This window comes from Haemorhous mexicanus, chromosome 7, assembly GCF_027477595.1.
Source record: "Haemorhous mexicanus isolate bHaeMex1 chromosome 7, bHaeMex1.pri, whole genome shotgun sequence".
NCBI lineage: Eukaryota > Metazoa > Chordata > Aves > Passeriformes > Fringillidae > Haemorhous > Haemorhous mexicanus.
Window position 1 is genome coordinate 42,660,754 of NC_082347.1, and position 18,859 is coordinate 42,679,612.

Here is an 18,859-nt window from a genome sequence, read left to right on the forward strand (position 1 = left end):
AAAACTTTCTGCATTCCAAATTCTTCATTTAGAAATACTAAAGCTCATGCATGATCCAAAAGTCCTTGAGGCATGTTGTTCAGCTGCAGTGTGTACCCAAGGCTGAGGATGACTCTCCATATCAGAGCTGTTGAGCTCCAGCTCCTGGGCTGCATTAGGAGGCCTGAAGCCTGCTAACTTTTGCATTTCTAATGTTAAATAGACAAGTTATTGATGAGTGAATTATTTACTGAAGTTAAAGGAATTGTGTTCAAGTTATGAGTAGCTGAAGGTAGTTTGCAGGTTGGGGTATATGCCAGTTGCACAATGAGACAAGTGTTATTCTACAGTCCAGAGGCACAGGTGTCCCTGCTTTATTCAGCCTCAGCTGTGTGACCTTCTCCACTGTGAGCTGAAGCTCCTCCCTGCTCTCCTGGCTTCTCTCTGGGCCAGGTAAAAGGCCCAAACCCGCATGGCTGTGTCCACCACTGGCTGCTTTTTGGCCGTGACTCAGTCTGGAGTATTATGGAGCTGCTGACTTCAAGTAGTTGCTGAAGCAGCTGGTCTGAGGGAAGAAAGGCAGTATTTTGAGGTAGGAGCTACATTCTATATTGTTTTCATGGCAAGTTGCCATAATACAGCTCTGTTTCCTGTCCAGGGGAAACCCTGAGCGTGTTGTGAGCAGGGGGATGAGGGCTCCTGTGTAAGGCTCTGAGAAGGAGGAGTTCTCACCAGGGCAAGGAAGCCTTGTCAGTGCTGGGTATTGCTTAGTACCTTGGTTGCTCTTGCTGCCAGTATCTGGCTGATTCCTGTTTCAGGTTTCCCTCTGAGCTGTGGTGTTCCTTTAAGGAGCTGCAATTACACTGCAGTCATCACCACTTTAATATGTCTTTCCTTCATGCCCTGCTTTGTATGGTTGAATAAACCCTTTCTGGGTCACTATTTAATTTGATATGGTCCCCCTCAGTAAAATGATGGAGAAAAGATGAATTAAGGCTCTGTGCTGGTCATTATCAATCATGGTTTGTGTGCATTACTTATTGCTCACAGTGCTTTTTGACATTAGCCCTCTCTAACCTCTCTCTTCATGTTAATGCTGCCTGGAGGTCCTTTCCCCCAGTGTAGCAGGGGTTATTTATGTAGGTGGTGGTTCTGGGGGGTTTTAAAAGGTCAGCACAATCTCTTCAGGGACTCTATTCACAAAGGAAAAGCTGGCAGAATGTAACTACCTGTTTTCAAATTGTGATTTTAAAACCTGTATTTTTTGGTGGGACTTGTGCTAGTGAGGTGTCAGAGCTCCAGCTGTGGGGCTGGACCAGAGCTGTGGCAGGACACAGCAGAGAGCCTGTCTGTGCCCCAGGAGAGGGAGGGGACAGACCCACAGGACAGCTGCCCCGGGGCTGTGCAGGAGCAGGACGAGGGGCAGCAGTTGCAGCAAGGGAAAATCTGATTTAATCTGGAAAAAGCTTTCACCATGAGGTTAAACAGCAGCAGATGGGCCCAGACAGGTTGTGGAATGGCTGTTCCTGGAGATGCTCAAAACCCAGCTGAGTGTGACTCTAAGCAAGATGATCTGGTTGGGCCTGTTTTGGTGTTGCATCTTTGAAGTACCTTTGCCATTTTGCCAGAGAGGAAAACAGCAAATGAGAAATGGCAGCCTGATTGAAAACATTATCTTGGACCATATCATAGGCTTGGACTACTTGATTTTAATTTCAGTTTAGTTTTTTTTTTAAGAAGTAAATGACAAAGCTCCCTTTTTAAATCAAGATTAAATTTGAGCCAATTTTGAATGCTTTTAGCATTTAATTTTTTTCATTGATTTCCTTCTGAATAAGTGTTGACATCTCTACTTGTAACTGTGTCCTCATGAGCATCACAGAAGAGACCTTACTGTATTGTGGGATTTGTAATCCAGCTGTGGATCCTGTTAGGAAGGGTTAGAGTGTTTGCTTTCCAGCCAACCATCCCCTGAGTGCTTGCTGGACCTGCAGAAGAGGCTAATTTTTCACTCTTTAAAAAATTTTTGCAATAAAGTAGATTGTTATTTGAAGTATAATTATTATGGTGTTGTGTCTGGTTGGTCTGGCTGCAGTCACTGTGCTGGTGCCTAAGGAGAAGGGGAGGGAGATGAGTCCCTTTTCACTGGGGGGTGGTCAGAAGATGCAGACTAGGTTGGACAGGGTTGGAGCAACATTGTCTGCTGGAAGGTGTCCCTGACACAGCAGGGAAGCTGGAACAAGGTGAAGGTCCCTCCCAACCCAGGCCAGTCTGTGATTCTGTGATTCATTTTAAGTCAGCCTGGTTTGGTTTGTTGAGCCCCTTCACTATCTCAGCAGAGTTTAGAACTGAGGAGTGTCTGTTTTTAGAGAGAGTAAATCCACCTGGCCAGAGCCTCAGGAGAGGTTTGGGGGAGTGGTGCCTCTGACTGGGGATGCTCTGCTGGGACTGGCAATTTATTCACCGTAAGGAATCACAGTCTTTAGCTACAAAGTCATTGGCATCATTATTTAGGCCTGTGTGGTACAATATTCGTTCCCAGAGCAGATTAGCCCAGACACATCTGCATTGTTAACAAGGAATAAATAGGATGCAGAATCATGTATTTTTATGGGAGGCTGTGGATTGTGGCAGTGGCTCGGAAGTGGTGCTGAAAAACCCCTTCTTGTATGTGAGTGACACATCTGGGCCTGAGCTGAATTGTGGCTCTCTCGCCCATGGTGTGGCTGTGATGAATGGAATCTTTTACCACTATTTAAATTCTTACCTTTTATAGAAATATTGGGTGGCTTGGCTCAGCAAGAGAAATAGCTTTCTAGCAGATCTCATTCATTTTAATTTGATGTAAATCTCTGATGACATTTTACAGTTCAGGTAAAATTACAAAGAAAACATTTCTGCAAAGGCAATAAGAATTTGCTGGTTTAAGCTAAGCATAAATATAGCTGGAAAGCTTTCTTATTTGGTTGTCTTTCATTGGTGAACAACTGCCAGGGCTTTTATTAATTTTAGACATAAGTCGGTAACTGCTGCAGGATCAAAATATAATTAATTCCAGGATTTATAAAAGACACAATATCTGTTTTAAAGGTAGCTCAGTTTGTGCTCAGTGCTTCTTGGTTACAATGTATGGATAAGCTCTGCTTCATTTTGTTCTTTGTGTCAGTACATTTCACTTTCACAGTCTTCTTTACCTGAGGTGATTGGTTCTTATTCACTTATTTTTCAGTGCAAGTGGTCCAGAAAAGGTTTCATTCGAACAAGGTGGTGTATTACTGATTGGTAAGTTGCATCTTAAAGTTGTTTCTGATTACGTTTGTTTTATGTTCGTTTGTTAACAACAATTTCAAGCAGGTGTTTTCATGTGTGGATTGGTCTGTTGATAGAGCAGGTAGGTTCCACACCTGCTTTGTCTGTTGAACACGGCGTGCTCAGTGGATTGTGGCGGTGCCCGAGCAGATGTGGCCTTGGTGGGACCCCGTGCAGTCAGAGGAGGCTCTGGGTCAGGGGCAGCTCAGTGCCCCTGGGCAGGGCACGGGGTCAGGCACAGCGTGGAGCTGACACTCTCCCCCTGCTGCTGCCACCACTGCTGCTGCTGCTGGGGCTTGGCAGCATCTCACCTGGCTGTGTGCAGCCCTCACCTCTGCTAAAAGACCATGTTCTGTGGGCACTCCTTCAGATTTCTCCGGGCCTACCTGGAAATCTGGCCTTGCTTTTTTGCCATGTACTCACAGCTTTGGTCTCTACTGCTTCCTTATATTGTAGTCATGTACATGTACATGAACATTCAACGCTTTTTCCTTCCTCATGTGGTTGTTTCACATCTTACAGTTGAAAGCTTGATTTTGAAATCTCATGAATGTTCACGTAGGCTGACTTCTGAGTACTGAACAGTGTTCTGGCTTTGTTGGCATAAGCATGTTTATTAAATTAGGCAGCTTGTGAAAACAGAAAAGGTACCAGGTTTTTTCCTTTTATGGGCTTCTGACCCAGAAATTGGGCAGGCAGTTGTGTGATGGTGTAGCTTCATGTTACTTTTTCCAGATCCATATGCATGGGGTCTGATTCCAGCACTGGATAATTGCAGAAGTGGGTGTTAACATAAGATGCTAATCTGGACTTTGCTCTTGCATCGTGACTTCCCTAGGTTCTGTTTCTTCTGTCCTCTGGGATTTCCTCTCTGCTGAAAAAGCAGCATGAATTTATTTTTAGGCCTTTCCAAGAAAAAAAGGTTCTCCAGAAACAGATTTAAATGTAATGTTTTCTTGTGGGGGACAGTCCTTGGCTGTAGGGGATGTTTGGGTGTGTTGGGCAGTGAGGATGAGGTACATCACAGCTTCTCCTAGTTTGTAATTAGCTGAGCCATGGTGATAGTTCTGTCTGGAGTAATTTGCAATTATGATCCACTTGATCTAACAAGGTCTCAGATGTTTCTAATGGGAAATTGAAGGGGCACGTTACTATGTACAGTTCCTGAAGAATGAAAGTGAAATACTATGGGAACTGCAGAGGGTTATAAAATACACCTAAGGAGGTCTGAGTGCATAATGTGACTTTTCAGGGTGTGATGAGTGTTTGCACTCAGTCTCTGCACAGATGAACAAAGTTCTGCCATAGTCATGAAAACCAATTCCATAAATCATGACTTTTGATCAGTGCATTTCTACAGTCTAATAGGTCAATAAAAATAGAGCCCAGGCACTTATTGTTGGTACTTCTGCGTGAGACCTTGAAGGGAACTATTCATTTTCACTGCCTAGGAACGGATCGTTACAGAATGTATCTCATGCCAAAAACAGGGAACTCCCAAAAAACCAGAAAAGTGACCTTAACAGACTTCAGAGAATGGTCCTTTTTCTTCCTCTGTGATCAGTGGTCTGCCCCAGCTGAATTTCTCTGTGAATCCAGATTTTTCAAATCCATTATTCTTCATTAACTTACCCTTAGTGTGGACAAAGAACTAAAGAATCCTGGGGCACTCATTAGTTTTCACATTATGCAAAAATGAAAGAGAACTACATAATTCATGCACTTTCATTTTGTGGGTTTTTTCTAGTATCTTGACTATAAGGTGAAGGTGTTTGTTTCTATTCAAATAGTTCTCAGTGTTTTAGCAGGTGCAAGATCGTGCACAGAATGCATTACAGTCTTAAATATAGTTTACATATGTAGTTCATATTTGCTAGTGAGAATGGAGTAGGGAATGTGCTTACAGCATTTAGGTGGGCACCAAGCTTGGGGATGTTTGCAAGTGTATCAGTGGTCAGAATCAGCACCAGAGTGATTTTGATATTCTCGAGGAAGTAGAATCGGAAGATGACAGGGAAATGCAGAGCATTGCACTGCGAGAGGAGAATTTAAAAGCAACAGTACTATTTTGGGAATAACTGACTCATTACCCCTGCTGTAGAAAAGGATCAAGGGAGAAGGAATTGAATATGGATCATTATTATCTTACTGAGATGTGTTAATAGGTAGGTGCTGTGAAGGACACGAAGGGAGAAGGCACGGTAATTATTTGAGTGCTGCCAAGGCCTGAGATAGAGTGCTCTCTTTGGCTCTGAGTGCTGTGCTCTAGGTAAGCTGGAAAGAGGACAGTAGAGTCAGGAAGGGTGGAAGGGTTTGGCTGGGGGTGAGAAACTTGGACTGACCACAGCAGGGAAACTGGTTGCTGTTAGCCCTGCAGAAGGGGCAGAAATCAGTTTAATTTGCAGGAAAATAAGTAATATGATGAAAATCTGAGTTTAAGTCAAGGAAGTTGCAGGTGGAAAGTCCTTCGTCAGTAAATTTTAAGAGCAAGCATGTTTTAGGCACTTGGGGGTGGGTTATAGATAGCTTTACACATTGGGTGAGCTGGTGATGTGGGACCCTCCCTGTCCCACAGGGATTCCTTCTGTTTGTCCTTCAGACAGACAGGACGGGATATCTCAAGCTGTCATGTTTAGTAGTTCTGTGATCATTATCTCTTTATAAGAAGGTTCATGGGACTGCTCTCCATCAGTGTGGGTTCACTGGACAGGATATGCTGCTCCCTGGAGCCAGAGATTTTCACCAGGATCTCTGGCAGAGCCCTTTGTGCTGCATGACCTGTGTGTCTGACTGTGCTCTCGCTGTTCTCACTGCCCTTATTGCTGTGTCCAGGTCCATTCCCAGCTCTGCCATGGTCTGGGAAACCTCCCTGAGCACAGCTTGGGGTTTCTGCTTGGTGTCTGTCTCAGCCAGAGCCTGTCCGTGTGCTGCCTGGCAGGCTCAGGGGGCCTCTCTGGACTAAACAAACCTGTGGCTCTGTCACAGTGATGTGATTTAGTCCTTAATGACAATAACATTCTCCTCTCAGTAGCTGTTTGTGTTGTTTATTGCAGAGCCACAGTTCTACTTGACACTTAGCTGCAGCTTTGAAACTGGAAGTTGTTTGTTTACACATTTAATTTTATTTAAAAAATATTTTAGTGAAAGGGTGCTGCCTGATTTCTGGAATTGTAACTGGCAAATAGCTTTTCATTTTCATGTTATACATCCTTTATGCAAAAGACTTGATGGAGTCTTACCTGTGGATGAGCTGTAAGCTTGATTGCAGTCTGACAATTTTCTGATTATGATACCTTAATATTTACTCACAAGAACTGTGCAGATTAAGCTAACATAAGAGTGAATACAGTAAGGGCTGTGTTGAATGCTTTGCTGATGCAACAAATGTTTTTTTTTACTTTTATCCTGAATCATTTTATTTTTTTCCTTTTTTTGTCATAGTGCCTTTGACTTGGTAAACATTCATCTTTTCCATGATGCTTCCAATTTAATTGCTTGGGAAACAAGCCCATCGGTTTACTCAGGAATTCGGCATAAGGCTCTTGGCTATGTACTTGATAGGTATGTATTAGCCTTTCCTGGCCTCTTTCAATCTCTGTGTTCATAAGCAGCAAATGAAGGATGTTTCAAATGGCTTGCTCAGAAATGTAGAGGGTTTTATTCTGTCACCTAAAAGTGGTTACTGCTTGCCAGAGTTTTCTAGACAGTGCTGGTTACAGATCCCCTTATGACACTTATTCTTTAAAGCCAAATAACTGATCTTAGGGAACCAGTCTGAAGTCACCAGAATTGCAGAGTAGGAACCACACTTATTTTCTAAATGTGTTAAGTAGATTTATTTATTTTTAGACCACGTGAGCTCCAATGAAGTGCATTCAAGTGCATCTTCAGTTACAGAATAATTCCAGTTGGAAGCAACCTCTGGAAGTCCCTTATTCATCCCCCTGTTCAGAGCAGGGCTGGCTTCAACAGCTTGTCCAGCTGAGCTTTGAGCAGCTCCAGCATGCTGGTTTGTAGCTCCTCTGGGCCACACATTGCTGTGTTTGACTACCCTTGCTGTGAAACTTTCTGTCCCTCTTATCCAGCCAGAATTTCCCTCAAAGTGGTTTGTGTCCATCACCTGGATCTTTTGGCATGCACTGCTGAGCAAAGTCTGGCTTTTTCCTCTCTGTAACTACCATGCAGGTAAAGCCAACAACAGGGTCCTCATGTAGACAACTCTTCTGCAACCTGAACAAGCCCAGGTCTTTCAGCCTTTCCTTGTGAGTCCCTCCACACAGAGGTGGTGTGCTTTAATCTCCATGCCAGCTGGGTACAGCAGGCAGCCCATCTCTGCAGCAGCACAGCACTTGTGTATAGTCACTGCTGCTGTTAGTAGCCACGTGGGTTCTGGTGGTATTACAGAGCTGGTTCATCTGATGAGTGGTACAATACAGAGGAGTCCCAAAAATACCCAGAAATTTACAGCTGCCCTAATTATAAAAGTCAGGAAGAAGACAGCTTTCTCTTGAGTAAGAAAACAATGTTTCTGTGTGGGCATTGGTGTGTTGGCAGAGTAAACACAAATTTCTCTTAGGAGGTGCCAGCCAGCTTCATGTTAGCGTGAGAAGCAGAGCTTTAACATGTCCCTTCAGAGCAGCTGTGGCACACACTGCAATCCGTGGCCTAAAGGGGAGAGCTTAAAGCAAGCTGCTGAGCCTGGAAGGAATGCAGAACCAGAGCACTTTGTGTGCTGTTCCTGCCCCGAGCCCTGCTGCCCAGCAGCCCGTGGCCATGAGCCAGGTGCTGGCTTCAGAGGACTCTTTACCAAGACCCCCAATGGGCATGGGACTGCTGCTGCTGTTCCCTGGCCAGGGTCACCTCTGTCCTTCCTCACGGTGAGGAGTGGGGTCCCAGCCCAGCCAGGGGTGCAGAGCCCCATCCTGCTGCCCCAGGCAGCCTTTTGGCTGAGGATACACAAGTGGCCAGGGCCAGCCCCTTGGTGGCCAAGGGGAGCACCTGCCTGGCCTCATGGGCAGCCACTGCCCAAAGCAGCCTCTGCTCCTCTGCTCCTGCCATCTGCTCCCTGTGCACGGCACAGACATAAGGCATCCCTGTCTACAAGCAGCTGTCTGCTCTTCTGGCTCTCTCTGGCAGCAGCCTGGAAGTTACAGACACTCCTGAACACAGCAGTTTATGTGTTGGAAAATATCTCGTTGCCATTTTTCCCTATGTAGCTTTTCAGTGAAAAGGTTTTGAAATGTTGCAGTGGCGTGTAAATGCCTTTCCAGTCATGTTCTTTCTCAACTTTCCTTCCTCTCTGTGGGTTTTCTGTCCTGTAGGGGTGGGTAGGTGGGATAGTAGAGACTGCCTTTCCCCCAGCAGGGGGCTAAACAGGGATTTCTCCAAACAGGAATTTACCGTCACCTTTGGGATGACCCAGGGGTGAACAGGAAAAAGCCAGTATTGCCTTTCTCTTGTATCACTTGCAAAACCTGCTCAAACCATTTTCAAATGCTGGAGGCAATTGGAAGGTTTGCATAGATAGCATGTATATAAAAAATCCCTGATTTACAGAACAGGGCTCAGGAAGATCGGGCTCTCGGTGCAGTCTGGGTGCATATTCTTGAGTTCTGGTGCATAGAGCAGTATGGAGGTTTTTTTTCATTTTTACTTGGCTCCATTGGTCTCTTTTCCTTTTCTAATGCTTTGCATGAGGAAAACCTGTGCAAACCTTTTGCATTATTTATTGCACACTCGTTTGCAGCATACAGTGTGCTTCATTAGCTAATTTTGGCTTTGGACCTCCCACGATGCCCTGGCAAGGGTACGGTAATAAGACTGTAGTATTAGTGTCAGCTGTGGGTCAGGGATGTCACGATGGTATATCATTAAAATGTGACACTGCCAAAAACTGCCCCAACTCCGCTGTCCTTAGAAAAGGAGCCCTTGGATTTCGGGTTGCACAGTGCCACAGCAAGCTCGCCGTGGATGAATTGTTCATTTTGAGCGAGCAGCCAGCCGCAGATCCGGACCTCCACAGTGCGGTGAGGGGCTGGCGGGCACAAAGGGGGAGTTCTGTAGCCAGTGAATAATGGGAAGCCCCTTTCATCGGCAGGACTAACCTTTTGGCAGCCACCAGCACACTCTATTCTGATCTGCTGATTGGGGAGGACAATACACTGAAGCTTACTTTGAATGAATGCTGCCACCAACAGTGTCCCCATTCAGGGGCTTTGGGAACCATCTTTGGCCATTGTCCCCCAGCACTCCCTCAGACAGCAGGAAAAGGGAAAGTGAGAGCAGCTATAGGGGGAAAAGTACTTCTTTTCTTGGCTTTAATCTCTCTTTAAAGCTTCATAGATCTACATTTCCAGCTGAGCTACTGGAACTATGCAGTGTCAGATAAATACAGAAAGAGAGAGGTTTCAAGCTGAGCTTTCAAATCCCCTTATCTGCATGAACTAATAATGCAGATTTAGTGCTGTTAAAAACAGAGACTGATAAGTCTTTTCCTTTAAAGCCTTTAAACTGCTAAAGAGCATTTAACAGCGATGCAGTTCAAACCCAATGAACAATGCTGAGAAGGAAAACAGTTTATTGAGCTAAACCTTCACTGAATGAAACAGAAACACCTTCTCACAGTTGATTTAGGTCACTGTGGGAGTCAGTGAAAGCTCAGTTGTGTTCACTGCATCTTCATAAACATGAGTTATGTACAGCCTTTTATCTGGGCAACAGCTACCACAGGAGTTTGGGATGCAAACCAGAAGAGGGTTTGCAAATAAAGCTAAAATGGATCAGTTTAACTGTGCAGATTGCCAGGGAAGGTATCTCCAAAATTACTTTAGCCACAAAGTTTTAACGCATAAGAAAAAAAGCTGTGCAACATCACAGCATTGGTGAGCAGGGGGAGGTTGGGGGGCAACCAAGGAAAAAGCACTGGAAGAATGATAGAAAGCTGTGCTAAAAGTTTTCTCCTGGGGAAATCCTAATAGCATGTTTGAGGAGTAGAAGGGTTTGTTCTTCTAGCTTTAATAAAGCTTCTGCTTTAATAAAGTTAATCCTGACGTGATTTAGCTTTAATTTAGTTAAATAGAAAGAACACTTTTAAAGGCAGCTCACTGGTACGTGCTGAGCCAGATTGCATTTAATATTTGCCATTTGGCAAGGGAGAAGATGTGGTGTCAGATTGTTGCTTTAAAGACCAAGAGGATTGGAATCGCACTGTTGTTGTACAAATATTTGCTTGTAACTTTACAAATACACATACAGTGTCTATGTAGAAAATTGAGGTGTGTAATGAGTCTCTGTCAGCACCAGTGTAAACCCAGACTGAGCCCCCAGAAGTCAGTTACGTTGTTCCAGGTAGGCACAGGTCTACAGTCAAAACTGAATTTGCTTTAAAATGAGATCAGAACATCTGCTTTATATTTTGTGCGGGGGAAAAAGTTCTTCAAAGCCTATTTTGGATAATTCCCATGTACAGTTAGCCCTATTTGCATGATACTTGTTTTTTTTGTATTTTCTGAAGTTGGAGGGTGTAAACTATACGTGCAAGTAAGTAAGAGAGGAATATAGTTTACATTTTGGTTTAATTTTTCATGCATCTATTGTAATTAATGCTTGTGCATATTTCATATTAATTAACCATATTGGCATATTAGTCATGTCCTGTAGCCACTTGATGGGGAAAAGTGTATGAATGCAATACCCAGGCTGAGGAATGAGAAAAAGCTGCAGGATGGGGCCCTTCAAGAGTGGGAAGGAGAGTTTGGGAAGGACAGGACGTGAGGTGTTAGTCTGATCCCTGGCTCTTGGGATGTGCCAGCCATCTAAACTTCCTGAAATTATCTCCAGCATTGAGATCCATAAAATGAGTGTGGTTTTTTTTTTTTTTTTAATGAAAGTGACAGTGCTCTTCTGTTTTCCTTTTGAAATGTTCCCTGGCCTAGTTCAACAGAAACATTTTTACATTACAACTGTGAAATCTTAGCATAAAGCTTCCCTTTGTGCCCTTCATTATTTTCTCACAAATATAGTCCATTGTCACATAGCTGAAGTTAATTTGATCAACATTGGGACATTTAACTTTTATGTCCGGTCAAAGGAGCTGTTTCATGCTGATTTTGAGTATTGAAAAGAAATGATTGCCAGAAAAATAATGTTACTATTAACAATTCAGAGCAATTAGTTTCCCAGGGAGAGGCGATGTGATGCACCGGCTCCACACAACTATTCTTTGTCATTTTATGGATGCTCATCAGTCAACTGTCACCTCTTCTCAAAGACCCCTCCAATCTAAATGTTTCTCTTTGGGCTTTTCCCAGAACTAGCAGCTGAATGAGCAAAAGAAAAGCCACTTAGTTTCTAGGCAAAGGAAAACTTTGCTCTAAAGATCTGGGTCATTTGGGAAGGATCCTCAAAGCAGCTCGCTTTAGGAGGGCTTGGGATTTTTTTGGTTTGGTTTGGATTTGTTTTTACTTTATTTGTTTTTTGCCGCAGTGATTTTAACATGAGCCCTCAAATGCATAGTGAAATTTCTGTGTATTCAGATAAAAAGCACTCTCAAGGCAAATAAACCTTCCAGCCAAATGTCTTCTAACAAAGGTTTAAACCCCTGGATCACATTCAAATCGACAGCTCAGCTCATTAATATTCAGTCATTCTCCCCCTTAAAGGAAGGTTAAGTGCTCTCAAAATTAGCGTGTTTGAATAATATGCTCTTTAAAGAGTAAATCCAGCAAAATTGTCTTGTTACTTTCAGCCTGTCAAATACAGCCAAAGTCACTTTTCCTTGCTCCTTGTTTTTCTGCTGCCTTGAGCTTTGGCGTCTTTGATGCAGTTGTCAAAAATTCAATTCATGTGTCCTTCCTCTCTGCACAGACACATTGTGAATTTTACTTTGATTGTATTTTTAGCAGGAAAATATTTCTGTACAGGTATGCATTGTAATGGAAAGCATACACTAGTATAATTTGAAGGACACAATAATTGCAGTTCCGTATTAAGTGAATGATAATTTTTGGTCGTCCTAATCACTATTTTTGCCCTTATTCTGTTGTTTTCAGCATTTGGAGCTCTTTTTTTTTTTTTTTTTCTTCTTTTCTTTTTGGCATTATAAACTGAACAGGTTATAATAAATTTTCAGTATTCATTATTCAAATGGTAAATATCTGATGTTTCTCTTGTGATAAATCTGTGTGAACAGTACCACGTTTGGAAGCGAAGATCTGAAATCCAAAATCCAGAACTTGAGATACTTGCAGGTATCACAGAGAAAGGTGTCATTTAAAGAAAAAATTGAGTAGATGCACTAAGCCAGTTTTTGCTGTACCTGGCCAGTGTGAATAGAATTGTGGCTCTCTCAGAAGAAACGCTGCAGTTAAAGCTCTGAGGGTTCCTGGGGAGGTTTTAGTCAGTTGTTTGCCCACACAGTCCCTGTCCAGCAGTGTGGATGTGGATGGTGGCCGTCTTGTAGCACTCAGAGCCTCCACTTCATCTTCCCTAAGGGCTTTACTCCTTTTTGCCTGTTTTCCATTAACAGGATTTCCTGGAGCTGCCCTGTTGGCTGCTGAGTCTTTCTAGAGTGTAAGTGCTGCTAGAACAGGCAAGGTTGGGTTTACTGCAACAGTCCCTCTCCCAGGAGAGGGTGTGTAGTCACACATGTGATGCAAGAAAAGAAAATGCCTCTTAAAAAAGGAATTACTGCAAGTAACTTGTTGCCTGCTTGATTTTGCTCAGAAAGCGGCTTTCTATGAGAATGTGACACTCTGCACATTCTCATTGAGTTATATTTCTCTCTTTACTGTAATTTGTTCCCTAGAGAGCTCGGAGCTGGAAGAAGATAAGTCATTAGTGTCCAGCTAAAGGTGACACTGACATCAGCATCCATTGTGGTCTGCGCCTTTTCAAATCTCCTATCCTATGGCCATATCTTCTAGAATAGCTGTGATTCAATTAAGGAGAATCTATATGGGCTGTTGATCCAATTCTTACTCATTTGCAGAGAAATGAAAACAAATTGCTATTGTGATTTTATTTACAATGCTGGCTGTGAGCTGATAAAATGGAGAATGGTTGAAAGAGCCCCATTCTGCTCCCATTGGAGCCTGTGGGCACCAGGCCAAATAGCCACCGTGGAGATTTTGACTCCCATAAGGTGGGAGCACTGTGGGAGGAGGTTGTGGGCTCTGCATCCTGTGTTCCATGTCCTGGAAAGATTCGGATCATCCCTACCAGGAGAACCCTAGATGGGAGGGACAGCGTTTGCAGCCGCTGGTCTGCCTGTGCCGGAGCTGGAGGGGATGTAGCTGGCTGGGCAGACCCTGCTCAGGGCTGGATGGGTCAGTTGATGTGGCTGCCTCAGCTGTCATGGAGCTTCTTTATCTTCACTTCCTCAATGCTGGGTTTAAGGTGCAACCAAGATGAGTCAGTTTCTCTCTCCAACAAGGAAATGGGTCCTACTGCTGTTGTATCCACTAGACTTTTCATTGTTCAAACCTAATGTTGACAGCTCTTAACTTTCTTGATCACCGAGCTCTTTGGAAAGAGGGTTGTTCCCTTCTCTTTAGCACTTCAAACGTTTCTGTCCTCACCCTTTTTTGTTCCCTCTCTGAGCTCCTGGTGCTCCACTGTAGTGCGATTTTCAAAGGGATAATGTAAAATTGGTTGCTGATGAGCTGTTCTCAGCATCGAGCATTGTTTAGTCCTTTGTTAGTGAATTCTCTCTGGGTCTGAGCCATTTGCATTGCTCTTTTCTAGAAACATTTGGATTTATTTTAAATTCACAGTTGCCCTGAGCCCAGCTGTTACCCTGTCCCGATGCTGGAGATGCAGGTCCCATCCCTGGCAGCTCGCTGTGGATGACGTGGCTCTGCTGCCCGCACAGCCATCACAAGAGATGGAGCTGGAAAAGATACTTCTAGTAGGTCTGGCAAGACCCAAATCTGACAAAATTCCTTAACCTTTGCACTGTCATTCCTATTAAAAGAGCTGTTTAGGACAGACAGTGTCTTTAGTCTCAGTTGCTCTAAATATGTCACAAAAAATACTTTTATAAGCTTAACAATAATCAGTATCCTGTTTCCACATATCCTGGTTATTTTTGTCTTGCTGTTTGTGCATTTGACACTAAGTGACCGCAGGATTTTGGCTTTGCTCCCCACATTTGAGCCCTGCAGAAGAAAAAGCAAGAATTGGGATGTCTTGGGATTTACCCAGAAAGATTGGGCAGTTACCTGCTATCTGCTGAGCACCAAGTGTCACCAGCACTGAAGAGCTCAGAAACTCTGTGGGAGGATGTTAATATTCCATGATAAAGCAAAGATCCAAAAAAACATCCCACCTCTCTGGTTTCTTCTTGTAGCTTTCTCTTGTATCAGCTGAAGAGCATGAAAATTTCTTTGTATGGTGGCACTGGTGTTGTAGTGCTGTGTTGTCCTGTAGCAGAATTGACAAGTCCTTACATCATTATCCAGGGCTGCTATTTCATTAGGCGAATGTCAGTGTCAGGTAAGATCATGGGTTTGTCAATATAATGAAAATACCAGTCAAGTGAGGAAAAAGTCACAATTTTCCAGCTCTAAAAATTGATTTTTATTGCTCTTCTTGTAATCCCTTCTTTGGATTAAGTATTTATTATTGATGTGGTCTTTCTTTTAATCTTAATAGCTGCTGACATTGTAATTAATTAAAAAATACAACGTTTTTGCCCAAATGGCACTATATTGAAATTAAAAGTGAACATCACATATTAGTTAAACAGCCCTGGCAAATGTCTTGAGTGCTAAGATGATTGCCTAAGCTTCTTGACAATTCCCTTCATCTTCCTGTATGGTGCTTGACCTTTTGAGATATTTTGGTGTTATTAATAGGTTTTAGCCATTATATCAGAAAGAACAAGGCACAAAAATATTATAAACTTTATCTTTTTAATGACAGCACTACACCACCTTGGGCATGCCAATGAAGGCACTTCAGTTATGGCTTTTGAGGCACACTTAAACTATCAGTCAGCAGGTAACTTGTACTCGGAATTGATGGCGATTTTTCTGGAATTTGTCTCCAAATGTGTATTGGAAATTGCAAAAGTGTGCAAGCTGAGCACTGTTGGAGCTGCAGAAGGGAGGTGGTACACAGGAGAAGAAAGGGTTCTCTTTCAAAGCTGTCTCTGAAACCTCTGCTGGAGGGGACCAGTTTTCAAGGTGCAGGTGTTTGGGCTGATCTCTGACAAAAACTTTTAAAAAGAAAAAGCAGTGCAGGTAGGAACAACAGAAATCTGAATGGTCTGGGTTGGTCTAAGCCAAAACCTAGTATTTCCATCCTCTTGATCTTCAGTGCCTTGACGTGGCTGTAGCAGGAGACAGGGTTGTCGTTCCTTAACTTTCCACCAGAAGTCACTGCAGGAGCTGTTCCTACCTCTGGCACTCGAGGTCCAGAGGTAGTAGAAGAAGGTGTTGTATAACCTTGTTCTCCATAGGTCACCTGCCACCTCCCAACCAGCTCTTGGCTTCTGCCAACAGGATGGCCAAGCCACTTTTCCAAACATTCCCTGTAAGGGTGGGATCCTGCCTGGACAGGGAAGGTGAGTTGATGATGCCTTCGGCAGTCACTCGTGCCGGGGCAGGGTCGAGGGTCGCGGCGCCTGTGCTGTGCCCTGATCACTACCCCCAGTGGGAGAGAGGACTTTCAGAGCCCCTCTGGGGACACAGCCCAGCACTGCTTCTGCTGCATCAACCCCACACAGAACCTGTGGCTCCAAGCTCTGCACAGGTCAGCAGTAAACAGGGTGAGCAGTTTGTCCTGAGAAGTGATGGTCACACCAGGAGTGAGCTGATCCTCTTGTCTCAGTGTGTTAGTTGTGATCTTCATATTCCTTCACTTAGGAGAGGACATTTCATATAGGCAGTCCTGTTAAGGTCCCTTCCAAGCCAACCCATTCTGTGGTTCTCTGTCCTTTGTCAAAGTGTTTGTCTGTAGCTCCCATGTGCAGATAGTGCACAGAAATCAATAGGTTGTGGAGAGATAGTATCTTACCCCAGAAGTTGTGCGAGAAAGATGGAACGGCTCGTATTAGCTGGTATTTATCTTAAATACATTTAATTATTAGAAAAATTTGCTCACTGAATAAAATATGGCTTGACCTTTGGATTGTTTCTTCCCAAGAAATGTGACAGTGTCCCTCCTTCTCCCCCATTCAGCCTGCTTGGCAGAGCTGCACGGTTTTTGTTTTGTTTTGTTATGTTATTGTTGTGTTTAAAAAAAACCCAAAACCCTCAAGCCCCTCTTTTCAGCAGTGTCAAGTTAGGATGAATTGGCCAGGGAGGCATGTTTATAGACTGTGTGAAGAACTTTGTCTTTGTGTGGGAATGCTGGTGACACTGGTATGGCTTGCCTGAATGAACTGCGATGACGCGGCTAATAAGGTGTCCTGCTGAGCGTCCCGCAGCCTTTCTCAGACCTCCCACCTAATGCCATTCAGCTCCAGCTCAGTGTAGCTAATTTTTCCCATTCCCTCAATTCTTTAGGCCTCCTTACAAACAGAAAAGTCAACTTTCACACCGAGGAGAAGATAAGTGCTTTAGGAAATAATCGTGTAAACAGAATGTTACCTTCTGACCTGATGCTGATACCTTGGTCTGGGACAAAACCCAGCTGGCTATTGCATTCGACATGGCTATTAAAGGAATAATGCTGCTGATCCTCCTTACAAAGTGCCCTGAGAAATGGTTTAGCCAAATCACAGTGACTCTTGTCACACTGAATCATGTTCAGCTGCTCTCTTCCATGACCAGATTGCTGATATTTAACTGCTTCCTTGTCTTCTCCATTCTGTGAAGGGGGAACAGTATAGGAGAGGGAAAATATGAAAGCAAGGGAAAGCTGATTCTCTAATTTTCTGGCTGAATTTCAGTGCTTTGAAGTATGTATACAGGGCCCCATATGGCATTTATAAAAAGAGGTGCATTTCATCAAGTAACTTTATTTTTAGCTACTACAAGGAGTACTTTAAAACATATTGCAAAAGGATTTCAGGGATTCTAATAACACAGAATTGTTCACTTTAGTACTACACTGAACCATGCTGTGTGTGGCAACTGAAATTAATAAACAGGCCCAGATTTCAAGTAGTATTGAGAAGATGAACCACTCTCTCTTCCTTCTTTTAGTTTTGGTCAGGATCTGACATTTCCTAAGTGGCTTTGAGAAAACTTTGCCTTCACAGTCAGCACAGCTGGCACTGCCACCCAAGCTGAGAGGTCTGTCCTTATGGCAGAGGAATTCGGGGCACCCAGGCTCCCAGAGCAGCCCCTGGGCACAGGCTCCTGCCATGGCATTTGAGTGACCTCTCCCTCGAGCCCCGCTCCCATCCCAGGCAGGCTGGTCAGCCCAGGCTGAAGCTGTTCAGCAACACAGCTTGGGGAGGTCAGAGGTTCCTCATAATTCACCTGATGCCCCCAGAATAGCAGATGGTTTTGTCACAGGACAGTGTGTCAGGGTCTGCCAGGCCAAAGGCTCTGCTGAGGGAACGAGGTTTGCTCAAAGCCTGACTGACACAGCAGAGCATGGATGTCTCCAGTGCAACACAGGAGCCTGTTTCTGGGCCTCTGTAGCTCTTGCTGATACTCAGAGTGAGCCAAATTGCAGTTATTAGACCAAAATAAGAATTATATGTATTTATTTTGCAACAAAGAAATTGTAATTTAGTGTTAATTTACAGTGACAGTCAAGTTTCCTTCTTTAAAAAAAGTACAGATCGTGTATTTAACTCATCAAAATATTTCAGCATGGGGATAATTTGGACTGTAAACTCCACTTGAAAGTAACAATTGCTTGAATGTTTCCTTCTCTTACTCCCCTGTCATGGCTAAAATGGTCTTCTGCTCATTCATTCAACTTGCTACTTCTCAAAATAAAGCAAGATGTGAAGACAAACAGCCACTAACCCATTCAGTGAAAAGAGATGTGTCAGGAGCCACTTGGAGCATCATTCTGGAGAAGTAACATTTGGCCTCTTACTTTAATCTATCATGAGACACTCTTTCTAAAATGTCCAACAAGACAAGCTACTAGGGGAGAAAGTGGACAAAATTATCAGTTGTAGAGCTGACACTGGTTTGTATGCAAATCACATTTAAATCAGGTAATGTGCAGGACTACTAAATGGTTGAGTTTTCATCAATTGATCAGAAGCAGACTTACTAGCTGGTTCAGTCATCGCTTTGGAGACATTTTCACAGACTATTTTTTGAATAGTCTGTTTATTTGGAAAATCTGTCTTTGCATAATTCAATCACAGGCATGGTTCTCATAATCCAAATTTGTTTCAAGAGGCCTTTGGTGAACCTTGATGTCATTCCTGCAATATCTGTCACTGCTCTGTCAGCAGTAAATGGCAATGAGCAGAGTCAAAGCTGATCCTTGAATCAGGACAGTTGGCAAAGCAGAGTCTTGTTCTGATGTGTGAGTTGTGGATGTGATTTTGCAATGATAGTGTTAGCAAACTGTGGCAATGTAAGTGGTTTAACTTTTAGCAAACTGTTGCAATGTAAATGGTTTAAGTTCTCATTTTCCTTCAATTTTCCACGAG

At 43.5% G+C, this 18,859-nt stretch overlaps 1 protein-coding gene across 2 annotated transcripts in view; it reads left to right on the forward strand.

Annotated features, from left to right (window-relative positions):
- Window positions 1-18,859, forward strand: part of INPP5A (inositol polyphosphate-5-phosphatase A) — a 188,276-nt gene that overhangs the window by 106,700 nt on the left and 62,717 nt on the right. For both annotated transcript variants that reach the window (XM_059852262.1, XM_059852263.1), the window contains exons 7-8: window positions 3,209-3,261; window positions 6,730-6,849. In XM_059852262.1, coding sequence (XP_059708245.1) covers window positions 3,209-3,261; window positions 6,730-6,849 — 173 coding nt within the window. The remainder of the gene's footprint in view (window positions 1-3,208; window positions 3,262-6,729; window positions 6,850-18,859) is intronic.